The following is a 14,211-nucleotide window of genomic DNA, read 5'->3' as shown; positions in this document are numbered from 1 at the left end:
TCAGAATTGGATTACCATGCCTTTTTCATCAATTTGCAACTTAATAGGTAAGGGTTTAGTTTTTTCAGTCTCTTTTCACCAACTCTGTCTTATACATTGAGGCAACCACTATATAATAACAACCTTATAAAATTCATAATAAACTCATGTTATGAACTTACATTTAATCGATTCACCTCTGTGAATGTTACACTAGTATAAATTACACTATGAAAGGAAAAACAGATGGTGTGCTTGTAAAATATATCTTAAAACTCTGACCAAATAAAATTCTCAACTCTGATCAATTAATGGATTGTAAACTGCAGCTCTTGTGAACAGAAGTTACCTGAAGTTATGCTCAAGAATTGATCCTATTCCTATTCTTATTTTACTATTCCAAGCCCTATTCTAAGGTTACTTTTTTTTCAACGAAATTGTGATTTACATCACATGCACATCATATGACTTCTCTCTTTCTGCATCTAGACTGAAACAGAGTTAAGCGCCTCACCCAATTTCAACAGAAACTATTAATCTTACCTATGGGGCATGATATACCCATTGTATTCAGCAGCACTTTGATCAGGATGCTCAAACCTGCATAACAATATGGAAACAAAGACAGAGTGAGGCTACTGGAAAGCAAGCAGACTTCACTTCTTGCAAGTATTTCATAAAGCGCGGCATATATTTGGATTATTTCAATGTATCTCTGAAATCAAAAACATATTTCCCACGAAAATGTGTGGATAACTCCTGGAAGCTAAAAATGTCATTCAAACAATACAGAACCTGACGAAACTCAAAGACAGCTATTTTCATGTGGCCAAATATGTGAACATCTCATATGTAAATACAGAGCTGGTCAATATTCTTGTAATTGCACAGGTTATTTTTCATTTCAACCAAATTTCTTCATGCTTACCTTGCAGAACAAATTCAAGCTGTTGTTAATTATTTTGTTTCTGGAAAACCATAGTGAGTTTGGTGCTTGCAAAGCTGACGAAATGCTTGAATGACTGATTAAATACAAAATGTAAAACTCGCATAAACTGGCTGCTCTAAGTCAAAGAGGCCATGCGAAGATTACACTTAAGAAGCCTGAAAATTTTCTCACAGCGAACCGCTTGATAGAATATAAAACTGTTTTAGTGCTGGATATTTATACTAAGGCATTTTCTCACAATACGAAAGAATGCATGATTTCAGTAGATTTTCAGATCTTTTATTGGCGTCCTGAACTGATGCACCATAAAGCATTTAAGATCATCTTTTAGGATCAGATATTTCCTGTGATTACTAACTAGGTATTTGGCTGGTATGAGCAAGCTAGCCAAATGCTTGGCATTGATGTGTAATCTTTGTGCATGATTTAGCAAACAAACTATTCTACAACAAAACTGGCGGGATTTTGCTATGTATTTTGGCAACCGTAAGCAACGGGAATTCAAGGGAAGTATACTTCTCACCTATAGAGTACACATCTTTTTTATACTTTACATCCTACATTTCTTAAATCAACATTCGGAATGAATGATATTGATCAATCAGCCGATTAAGGTTAGTCTTGCCGTACTGATGACGTGTTGCTGCAACAGTAATCCTGCTCAGTACGAGAGGAAACGCAGGTTTTGACAACTGGTGTAGCTATGTGCTTGGCTGTGGGGCCAATGGTGCAGGCTACCATGTGGGATTTGACTGAACGCCTCAGAATCCACCTTAACTCTCTTTGCGACTCATAATTAATCAATAATCGGGCTTTAAATTTAAATTTGCGACTACAGGAAGATCAGTTTCCTTCAGCATTCTCTGATTTGATACAGAAAAAGGAGCCACAGACACAAATCTCTCTTAATTAGGCTATGCCCCCTGCCCGTAGTTTCTACACATTCATTATTCATTGCCTCTGTGAGTGAGTACATTATTATTTTAAAGTAAGTTATTATTAATAATAAATATTAATAAATAAATGATAGTTATTAATAAATAACTTCGCCTTTACTTACATCTGGTTTATTTATTTATTTATCATAAATGTTATTATTTTAAAGCTAGTACCCCATCAAGAAAAGGTAAACTTATAAATGCTACGGAATTCAGGATATAATATTTCAAATGGCATGGACACCTTGTACTTTGAACTCAAACATATTTTGAACAGCAGGAGGCGATAGAGAGTAAGTAACGTGCGTATATTAAATGCGTACTTCCGAGACAATGCGCATAGAGCGATTAATGAGAAATACATTTCGAGACTGGTCATTGCCACGTGTTTCCTTCATTCATTTCGCCGTCAAGTTTTTAAAAATATATTTATAAACTAGATTAAACATATATAGCTATGCTCTGTTGATACATGCAATATGTCTATATTTTCTTTTAATTGCAAAGGTATCCTCAAGGAGATTTTAGTATTAAAACGGGTTACTTATGTCAACGACTGGGTCGTGTTTAACATAAATTGTGTTTCTTTCTTTTTTCAATCCGTTTAATATTCTCCTTATTAATATTTGTCACTGCATTTAACCCTCAAAAGCCATACAAAATAGTTAATTGATAGATTAATTGTGTAATGTAAATAATTCGTGCGGCTGCCGCAGAAACCGCACATGGCAGTATAGCCCCTGATATCATTCTCCCGCGGTTGTAAACTAAAGCTCGGGAACTCTTTCAATCTTTTGAAATTATGCATGGCTGAACATTCGAAATTAGTTTGTGCATCTCCCCGAGGCGCTGATTCAGCCTTGATTGGGGCAAAGCAGACTCCATGTGCTTATTTATATACGTCATTTGGGAAGTTACATAGCCAAGGGAAGTGGAGAAAAAAATGAGTTGATTTCTCTCCAAATTGTCACCCACCCATTGATTACAAGCGAGATGATCTTAATCAACAAGTTGCACGACCTCCTTAATGTACTTACAATGTCTGCTCGTACATGAAATAGACATGAGAATATACATGCATTGTTTTTTTTTTTTAATCAAATGACACAAGCAACAATCTATATAATTATCATCATCTGCTGCTTTTCCCCTACCGCCAAAGAAACACTCCATCCATTTGCAGAAATCGCCTGCGGAAACGTTACATCAAAACTAATCATAACGATTAAAATCAGCTTTTCTGTGCAAGAGGAGGGCAATAGGCAAGTTGGAGGCAGGAGTGAGACTGTTTTATGCAGAAATTTGCTGGATCTTTTTATATATAAATTTAGAAAAATTACATCAATTTTGAAGGAGGCCGATATACTGCCTCTGATCGGTTAATTTAATTGAAGTTTTATTTTGCAGATTGGTTTAGACTGGGGTAGAGGCATGAGCTAATTGTATCCTGATCTTTGCCTTAAGGGGTTTCGAAGCCCTGCAGCAAGTATTCTCTGTATTTTGTTCTGTCTACCTTAGCCAAGCTATTGCATTTCTCTCTGGTGTAGCGAGGGAAGCAGATCGCGAACGAAATCGGAGGAAAAAGAGAGGTGAAAAAGACCCTTGATGTTCATCAATGTTTCAGGTAAGGACTGATAAATTTGGTTTGCTATTATTTGCTGAGGCTGGTATGGCTGTGACTTTTAGGGCGCAGCTGCTTTTACGCATGTGCCAGGAGAGAAGCGCCACAGTTCTAACAAAAATAATTTAACCACTTCCTGGGGAATGCGTGGCGCTTAATCACGGTATCAGTTTTAAAATGCTGACGATCAAATTCGAGAAGCTTGGATTATAACTCCAAAGAAAATACTTCGACCTACGAAAAGAACCATTGCGCCCTCGGTCTGAATTGGCTCCTGGCTAGCAGAGCTCGGGGAAAAGGCTGTTCTTTTACGGAGCGCGCTTAAACCTCACATTTTAACAGTGCTTACAGATTTCGTTGAAGGCTTTGCCCAAATTTTTACTGTTTTATGCCAGTTTCAGTTCCTAAATGCCCCTGATCTGCTAAAGAAAGACGCCATTGTGGTGGAGTAAATTTGCCGGAGGGTTTTTTTTTTCTTATTTTGTTAACACAGGAGGTACCTATTCCACAAACGTCAATGCAAAACCCATGAATCACCTCTTTGTACTTACCGTCTTTTTGTAATGAGACCCCGTCCTTTGTAAACCAAGAGAAAATGTATTCGTGTTTGCTTGTGGGGGAGTCGATCGCGCGAGGGCAACCAAACCCCTGCGCTGGGATTCTCAGATGCTACTCAACATTAAATGATCCGAGAGCGTGATCTGAGAGTCACTCTGCTACAAGATTTCGTTTCATTCCTGTTCCATACAAATGGCGAAAATAAAATTCCGTCCCATTACGGCTCGAAGTCTTTACTGATACCAAAATACCGACATGGATACTGTTTGAGTTTTACACTGTATTGATAGAGAGTGGTACTTATAGTGTCGCTGAAAATTGTGACTTCTGAAACGATTGGATTTTTTAAGAAACCGGAACGTGACCGATGCTTGAGCTGGGGTTTTTCGTGACTCTTTTAAAAATTACAGCGTGTATTAATTTTGTCTCCAGTATGCATGGTTAAATGCCGTTTGGGATCTTTCGGTATCTGATCAGTTCACACTAGTTGAACCCGAAATGCACCCGAACGTATTTCCATGCTGCGAAGCAAAGCAGAGTTAATTAGCTAGCTACCTAGCTAGGAAGAAATACCGACGTACAGTATTACAGTGAGGAATTCACTCGAGTTTACGGTTAGCCCAGCAGAGCGACTAGTTGCAATCACGACAGTTCATTAAGGTCTGGGAACCCCTTGGAGAAAACGTTCCGTTGTTGAACTTGAGATGATACGTGCAGGAAAACATTTAAGAAATTATCAGTAGTATAATCCGCTTGCAAATGCATACGTGAAACTTTATTTGTAGTTTGTGTATGACACAAAAGTTGGGGAACAGCTAAACGTGTGCTGAAGTTGACTGTCCCGACCAGTTAAGTAAACGACATCCTTAAACCATTTTGTTTTGGAAATACAGTCCAATACTATATACCACAGCGTATAAGTCTTGGCTTTCGAAAAGAGAAAGGTTAATACGTAGTAGCTGAAGTTGCAGTTACATGACTGCAACAATAGCCAATGCCCAAAGAAAAGATTGCGAATGTACACTAGGGGTCAGTCTTGTGACTCAGAGAGAATGCATTTGTCTAGTTGCTGTTATTTGTTTCTTTTATTAAATTCTGAAATATTACAATTTATATCTGGAGAAAAATAAGTATTTGTTGCACATTATTTAACGTAAAGAACTGCATTGTGGGTTATTTCCAGTAGTGTTTGTTTTCTGTGTGACATACTGGTGAGTGGAAAAATGTGAAATTTTACTTCAGAATTTACATTTGTTACACTTTCCTCCCTTCCCAGAACACCACCTGATTCCAGCGCTGTGTTTCTCCAATAGATTGTCAATGCAAATTGATCCGCCCACCTCACCGACTTTGAATGTAGGTCAAATCTGGTTGTATGGTTTTACTGATACTGAGTTTCGTTTGTCGCGAACCCGAATCACTGTCATTTAAGTACAGTTGGTTGTGTGGTACTCAAGAATATAATAAGGCCCGCCCCCTCAAGGCCCCGCCCCCACATACAGTAGCAAAATCAAAACCTTAAGAAATTGCTTGACATTTCCTTGACATCCATAATGTTGTTTGGACCACTGGGTATTAATTTTAAGTGATCAATTCATAGATACATCATGTAACTTCTGTAATAAGTCCAAATTAGTTACCCAAGTAGTTTATTTTTTGCACAAATAAAGCTGAATGTTGCTTCCTTGAAGTCAGTTTGCTAGCTTTGCCAGCCAGACAAACTGAATGAGAAAACTGTTTTTTCTTCTGTTTTACAGTTAGCATCTCTTGTCCAATACTACATTGCAAAGTTTAAAATAAGTGATTTGAAAATGAATTGCCACATTAGCATTGTACCATCCACATTCATTTTGTCATTTTGGAAATGACTTTATGCCATTATGTTACGTAAGATATCATACTACGATGATGCACTGAGTTATAAGTCCTCACTGGTGAATGAGCAAGAATTTTTGGTTGTTCAGAGTGAGTGTTGTTGACATGCAAAAATTTTCAGGGATGCCCATTTCCTTGATTACTGGAATAGAAATTACATGGTCTAATCACCGTGCACTTTCTCCATAGTTTTGACTAACACATTTGTGTAGGTGCTTGAATATCACAAATTTCATTGACTGCAAAACTCATGATTCTGTTTAAGCATAGAGAAATATAACTTGCTTGAATTAGTTGCTGAAAATGAAGGACAAGGCTGTACTGGCGCTAGGCCTTATTCTGTGGAATGCCAGTGCCCAGAAACATTCAAAGTCCTTGGGCAATTGAAAACCAAAGGCTTTTTTCTCAGGTAAAAGGCTGAGAGTACTGGCACTAGTGCTTTTATTTGGAAACTTGGCTAAGCCAAATTTGCCTGCTAACACAGACACTGGGAAGGAACAAGCCAAGAACTGACATTAAAATTCCTGTGAATCTGAACAATGAAACATTATTGAAAATTAATGATAAAATATAATTTTTCATTATCATGGTTATACTACACACACTGAAGTGTTGCACACGTCTTTCTTGCAATTTTGAATAGTTTAGACTGTAGAGTAAACACTTTTCAACTCTCTAGAATCTGTTGCCCCAAGCAATCCAGTTGTTTGGCATGTTATTAATAATGTATTGTTGAATTCATTAAACTAAAGTGACAGCTTGCTATTTACTCCAGGAAAGAAATGTGTTTATATGTGCATATTCAAACTTGGTCTTTGGGCTGTGAGTCCATTAGTCTCTGCCTTTCTATGGGCACAAGAAAAACGGTGGGAAAATCGTATAATTGTTGATTAAAAAACAGACCGTTTGTGTACTAAGGCCATAAGACTCTGTCGTGTTCTGCATCGTGTATGTGAATCTGATGGCATGTGATACATACAGTCATTTCAACAAGATGAGCGGGGGAGTGATTTGTCATTCAAACACTATGTGGGGTTTCCTCCACATTCACTTGATAAGGCTTGAGTCAAAACGCAATTGATGGCTGGTGCACTGCCCATCTGACTCTGACTGTGGAGCAAATGTTTTTTCTAAAAAAACAAAAAAAATTCTAGATCCTGGGAAATCATCAGAAAGACCTTGGCGTAGCCAGAATAGACTGACGCATTGTTCATTGGATCCCATCAGCATTTTTTTCTGTCCAGTTGTTGTAAATGAAGGATAAGTCTTGCTACAGAAGAATACATCTGCATCACATTTTAAGACCTATACTCGACCAAAATATGGAAAGTGTTTTGAGACTAAGCATCCAGTAACGTTTGAAATACAGCCTTATAACTTTTGAAAGTCCTGCAACAGTGGGGACTTTGGCATAGATACCTACATCTGAGAAATAATCCTTGTCTTATTGCAAGTGTTGCATATGTATGAGATTAAATGTGGAATTGAGAGATATCTGTAGTGCAATGCTGAAGTTAAGCCCCTACTGTCTGGAGTGCATAATGAAGACCAAGCATGCTGTGACTGCTACCTAGATTTTCATCTACCATACAGCCTTGCTTTTCTTACTATTGTCTATGAGAAAGGGGTTTGCGGGACTGGGAGAAAGGGGCCGGACATTGGTCTGTTCCCCTTATCTTTTTGAATGTGTACCTGAGGTTCTGGAGTAGTTTCATTGGCTGTATTTACTGTACATTTTGATCTTACTAAAATGCAAGCAGCCTACTTAGAGCCTAGCTGGAATCAATCATTAATAATGACTGTATTATTGCTAGTAGTAATAGGAGTAGTAGTTGGACATAAGTTGTATTGTAGACTCCTAAAGGTGAAATTACAAACTGTTTAAGAACCTGAAGTTCAGCTTTAATGCAACACATTCAGTTCTCTACCCACTGTCCTGTTAGAGGGTGTAGTTTTGTTTTAAATCAAGCTTTTTTGAAAGTGAATATGAATACTTATATGGGGCTTTAGATGGAATTCTCTCTCTAGGAAGTGCTTGCTTTCTGATTGCTAAGGTTCTTCTTCACTAACAGTGTAGGCAATAGCAAAGAGTCTGGAGTTGACATCATGAAGTTAGTCTTTCCATCCAGTTTTTAAAGATGAATATACCACAGATAAAATGGTAAAAAATGAGAAAAGTCAGTTCATACTGATTTCTGACAAGTGATGTCATGATGAAATACTGGTTCAGTTTTTACATTTCCATGGAATTATTTGTGGGAGTTTTTGTGTAAGAGGTTAGGTTTGTTCAGGGAATTCGGTGTTCCCTTGATCAAGGTTAAAATGAGAGCTGCCTTCCCTCCTCCAGCCTCATGACCCCCCTGCCCACATGGTCATTTAGCCTACATTCACATGAAGCCGTTGACTGCTCTACTTGCACCTATAGCATGCATGTCTCAGTCCTTTATTCCTCCTGTAAAGTCTGTGTTTCACATGAAAATTATAAGAGCTCACATAGCAGTTCAAAAGAAAAGGTTTCATGTAGCAACTTTAACTTGTCATGACAGGCCGAAGTCAAGCCACAAAGCCGTGATTTGTATGTACTTAACTATATGTACAAATTTTCTCTCCTGAAACCACAAAACTGCCTTTTTGCATTGGTCAAATGTCAGAACACTGATTTTCATGACCAATTCTACCTGTATTAAAAATGTACTTGTGTTGTACTGTTTTTTTTTTTTTTTAGCAGGAACTCAACACGGGCCCATACAGTTCCTGTAGTATTATATCATTGTGGAAAGGCTTGTTATGCACAGTGCATGTTGTTAGTGTTTTAAGACCAAGTGTGTTGTAATTTTCTTGGATGGTGTGCCACTGCAGTTGTCATGGTATTTCAAAATTTCTCCAAGTCCTAAAGCATTTCACCCTGCTTTTCCTCCCTATAGTTGCAGCCTTGCAGGTGATCGGCAAATGCTCATTTCCAACCATGTATTCTAGAAACTAATGCTAAAGGAAAACACAATGGCCAATACGCATCTCTACTCTGAAGGCTACCATTTACAAGCTTCCTGATTAAACAAGATGTTATTTAAGAACCATGACTTGAGAAAATTCAGTTAACTCTAATTTCTGATAGTCAATGACTGTCTCAGTAAGTTGCACTTACAGTACTGAATTCGTTAAGTGTTGATTAGATTTGTATTTTCCTGAATAAGCACTGTTAGAGGTCCTTGTTCTCCCACAGATTCTGGGAGGTAAAAGTACTGGTGTAGGTTTGTTTCCATAAAATCGCACAGTACAGACAAGGATTAAAAGCACATGCTTTTACCCTAAATTGGCCAGTTGATGCAGAATAAACAAGCGCAACATTGTTTCAACCATTTTTAGGCAAGGCCTCATTGCTTTAATATGGGATGCTTCCATTAACACATGGGATTGCTTAAAGCACTGTAAAGCACTGCTGAAACCGTAGTCAGCTGTTATTTCAGGCCTTTTTGTCTGAACTCAAAATTTAACTCTCAAACAAAAAATACAGGAATCATTTGTTTTGCTTATTATTTACTCCAAGCACTGGGTTGGGATGTGTGTAATGTCCAAGTGATACTTTTACAGCTTGGATTTGCACACGTCTGGAATAGTGTGGGCTATATACTTATGTTGGGTTAAAGAGCATAGTCAAGGTTGGCAAAAGCACGTTAACAGTTAGAGGGGAAATGACATTACTTTAAAAAAAGAGATGGAACGTAGGGAGGCCTTTAAAATGTAACATTTAAGACCTTTGACTGGAATGATGAGAATAATGCAAAATGCAGTAAGTTTCCATGTCCTTTTTTTTTAACAGTTCTGTCATGTATACCTTTGTTTCATGGTGGCTCCACCTGCCCGAGCAGAAACTGAATGTAAATTGTCCAGGTCTGTCAGTGCAGCTTTGTAAATGTCAAAAGTCTCTGGACCCACTGAATCATTTTTCCACATTGAGCAATACATGTGTAGATACCAGCATCATGTAACTTTTGTTTCTTAAATCATAAATGAATAGTTTTACATAGTATTGTAAATTTGTAAATATTGTCTTAATTTGCTCTGTTTATCATTAACATTTCATATCATGGAAATAAACAGTAAGATTTTAAAGGCAGAACTAATAAGGTTGTTCAAACTTTGACCTACCTGTTCAGTGATAATTAGTGTCCAGGTGTTGGTCTGGATTTACTTGTCAAATGATTAAATTGCTCCGCCCCCACCCTTCCTAAAAGTGGACCTGCAGTAAAGCAACCACGTTTGAACCCGCCGTTTTAAAATGTATGAGCTCACGCCACTCTTTAATACAGATTCATTTTCATCTCTCACATTTATTTTCATCGACGTAAACCTGTAAGATCACCGTTAAGTTTTAATGTTAGGACGGTTTTTTTTTTTTTTTTTTACTTTTTTGCTCATTAAAAACTGCTTCAGAGCTTAGAGTGTTTCTCCCGGCACTCTTAAATGAGAGACTACTGTAGTGGTTGGCGTTCCGATGAAGTGGACGGGCTACAAAGCGCTCACGCATACGAGGCTCTCTCTCCCCTCCCGCTCTTTCATGGTACCCTGGCTCCTTTGGAGCCGCTTCAGCAATCACACCTTGGTGTTAATTTCCCCGGGTCGCCGAACCTCTGAGGATAGCCGATTTTGACACAGCACGCTTGTTCTTTGTATAAGTGGTTTTCAGAACTTACTCCTATCTCCGTAGATTAGTCAGGGAACAAATTACCTGCATTCACAAAGCGCAGTCCTCCACACTTTACCGTGTGCGCCGCGCGGATCTTCTTTTGAAGAGCGGGCATGTTATTTTCTCTCTCCCCCTGCAGGGCTTCTGCCTTGCAAATCATTATAAAATTAAATTTAAAACTATACATGTATTCTGCCTTCTGTTATCACTATCTGCACAAACCGCATAGCAATCAGGCAGGGATCAGGCTTCACGGCAAAGGTCTCTTCTCAAAGGATGGCTAATTGCTAATTGAGTATCTAGGTGTGAAGGCAGCCCTGTTAACGAGAATTAAAACATGTAGGCTAATGATTTTTTTGTTTTGTTTTCTGATATTTTCTTTAAGAGTGAGAATCTTCCGGTGACATACCTGGAAGCCGGACTAATGGAACAAAAGCTTAACTCTAACAATTTTGCATATCTGAATTGCACATCCCTCAATGTTGATCCAGTGGTAACACGCTGGATTTCGCAGTGATACCATTTAAATACAAGAATTTTGGGCTTATTCCAACAAATGTAGCTGTCGTGTCTTCATGATTTCACTTATTAATTTTTCTCACTTTACACTTTCACTGCAAGCACCACATACAAAATATAGTGATGGATAGAATATGTGCAAGATCTGTCACAGCTCATACTTTTCCATATATAGTTTAAACAATAAAGAAAGTGGACAGGTAAGACCCAGATGCTTCCCAGTAAAAGAGTTAAATTAAAGGGGTATGGCTTCGTTTTGTGAGACAAAGGAAAGGTAATGAGCATCTCTCTCTTTTTAGATGACTGATTGGAAAGGAGAAAAGGAGAAAATTAGCTGCAAACCTGCTGACTTTGGCATCACTTGATCATGTCAGCCAAACAGAGTAAATGGCTGAAAATTATTATTGTTAATGTTTTTATCAACATACATAAACATTGTGTTAACATTGACACTTGTGACCCTAACTCTAGTAATTGAGCAGAGTCCAAAAACAGCATTAAAATATTGTACACATGCACTTGGAGGATTTTGCAGAAAGTACCAATTTGGATATGCAATGAAAAATGATGTTGTGGGTCAGTCAGGTAAAATTACTGTGCTGTCATGTTTAAAGCATTTATAAAATGCACCACACTTTGCCAAATTACACAGCATATCCAACCAGAGTATTTGAACGGTTCCCTGTTGACTTTCTTGTTAGAGTCACCGTTGCATGTACTCCAGCAAAATGACTCCAGATATAGTCATATAGAGCTTGGTATATTGACTGGAAAATGATACTCAGTTTGAAATGCTCTATTCCTTAAGTGAGTTGTACTTGGAATGGACTGTGTGCGGGATGAGAGCATGTGGAATATATTGGATTGAAAGAGCTAACCCTGGTGTGGTTGCATTTGCTTCCAGGAGTATTAGCCAGTCAAGCCTGTTGTATTCATGTCACTGTCCAGCTGCACAAAAGGACAGTATCAAGATGAGAGAGTACTTGGTTTTGGGGTCTGCGAATGTTAATATGGGTGTGTGTGCCGTGCTCCTTTCAAAAAAAAAAAAAAATCATGACAACAATGATGCATGATAGTCATTTCTCAGCTAACTAGATGGTGATCAAATCTAAATGTATTGAAAGATGTATTCTCAAGCGAACCACCAATGGACCAAGATGTCATGTTTCATCATTCCCTGTGAACATCTTTAAGACAGATTGCTTCTCAATGCTGGGAAACCCTCATGCATAAAATCAAAATGTAAAATATGATGTTTAGGTTGTGCTGATTGATATCAATCAATGCAACAAACATGTTTTTTTTTTGGATATTTATTCATCAGTTTCTTAAACAGAATCATAGCATTTTCTAAAAAAAAAAAAAAAAGAAAAGAAATCTTTGCACTTTGCATGTTCACCTTTTCAGCTGTCTTGATCTAGCATTGTGTTGCCTGTGAATATGGGGCTCCAACTGGGCTATACTCATAAAAGTAAACTGCAGTGCTCTCAAAAATAAGTCATTAAGCCAAGTGAATATTTTCGAAAGGGGCTTTGAGGCATTTGTGTGCAATGATAAAGATAGCCTGTGGGGGAATGCATTGTTCAATTGAGGTCACATATGCCCAGGGGACACTTTTTGTGAGGAGAGGTTTAAGGCAGAAGCGCTGAATTTTTAATGGTAAAATAATAAATTCCTATGATTGCATGTGTATTATCAAATTGAGTTTTGCAGAAGAAATGCTGACAGCTAATAACATTCTTCCTTTTTGATAAGTTATCAATATAGTTTCCCTATTACCCTTGACTGTAGCTTTGAATATTACTGAATAGGAATTCTTGAGCATGTACTTTATTAGATCAGAGGGCAGTCACTGAAAACATATTCATACTGAATTTTTCTTATAAATTTCTAATATTCCAAATATGGGCAAGTGTAATTGAAGATGATGAAGTGAATGTGTTGGCCTAAAAGTGACTGTTTGACCATGTAATCAGATATGTTCAGGTGGATTTCATCTATATATGTATTGATTAGCCTGAATTGTGGAAATCCATAACCATTTAGCAGCTCCACTCCATCTCTTGTAAGGATGTCTTGGAAATCATCTGAAACCCTCTACTACTATATGCTCACAAAATGCATCAATTTGATCTCCTACAACATGGCAATGCTTAAGAAAAGAATATGCATTTCAATTACTTTATTTTATTATTGGGCATGCTGCTGCCCCCAGATCCAACACCTCTGACCATTAATTTAAAAGTGGCAATTTTTGTCATCTTTAATCTATGTATTTGAAGTAAAAGTGAAAGCCTCCATATTTGTAAACCCCAGATTTGTCATCTCTAAACAAGCAGTGTATGTGAATGCCTTCCTACAGAACTGGTACAGTTTCTGAGGCTGTGGCCAGCCGAGTCTGAAAGCTTGCGTCCGATTGGACTGACCATGCACAGGCATGATCTCAGCAAGTCTGACGCTGCGTGCGTGTAGCACATTAGTCTCAGACATGTGTTATGATAGGTTATCTAAGGTCAACATCGTGAGAAATCCATCAGAGAATGGAAGTGAGAAAACATAGCTTTGGCAAAATCCCATTGGCAATAACAGAGTGCTGTCAGATCACATAAACCTGAACATGGCCTTCACCTTTTAGCAACGTCTAGCTGCTGTTTCTGTGCCGCAGAACTACCTATGGCGGAGTTAGCGGTTGGTCTGGTCTGATCATGTGTTGTACAAAAGTGATTGAGAGGGGATGTCATTCAACACAATTCCGACAGCGATCACAGACATCGAATTTAGGAAGATGGATGAATGCTGCTCTATTTCACTGTGTTCTTGACAGTGATGCCATCTGATCATTTTTACATCACAGTGCTGACATAAACCTGTTACCTATGCCTTAAACGTCCTTCATAAACAATGTGCATTTGTGCACTTTGTTCCGTTTCTACCCAGATTGATGGCGGTGAGCGTTAAATCGACACTCTTTAACATTTTAAATCAAGATACTACTTTTCATGCATTGTGTTGCTGTACCGGAGAAAAAGCTCGGCTACTGTATGAAAACCTATGCAACTGGCGAAATGCAAATTAAGCAATAATA

At 38.0% G+C, this 14,211-nt stretch overlaps 1 protein-coding gene across 1 annotated transcript in view; it reads left to right on the top strand.

Moving 5' to 3' along the window:
• The first annotated feature begins 3,416 nt into the window (after positions 1–3,416).
• The window catches only part of LOC118772866 (BTB/POZ domain-containing protein KCTD1), a 29,749-nt gene continuing 18,954 nt past the window's right edge, over positions 3,417–14,211 (top strand). The window contains exon 1 of the mRNA XM_036521506.1: positions 3,417–3,490. Coding sequence (XP_036377399.1) covers positions 3,482–3,490 — 9 coding nt within the window. The 5' untranslated portion in view covers positions 3,417–3,481. The remainder of the gene's footprint in view (positions 3,491–14,211) is intronic.

This window comes from Megalops cyprinoides, chromosome 2, assembly GCF_013368585.1.
Source record: "Megalops cyprinoides isolate fMegCyp1 chromosome 2, fMegCyp1.pri, whole genome shotgun sequence".
Lineage (NCBI taxonomy): Eukaryota > Metazoa > Chordata > Actinopteri > Elopiformes > Megalopidae > Megalops > Megalops cyprinoides.
This window is presented reverse-complemented; position numbering and strand designations above follow the sequence as displayed.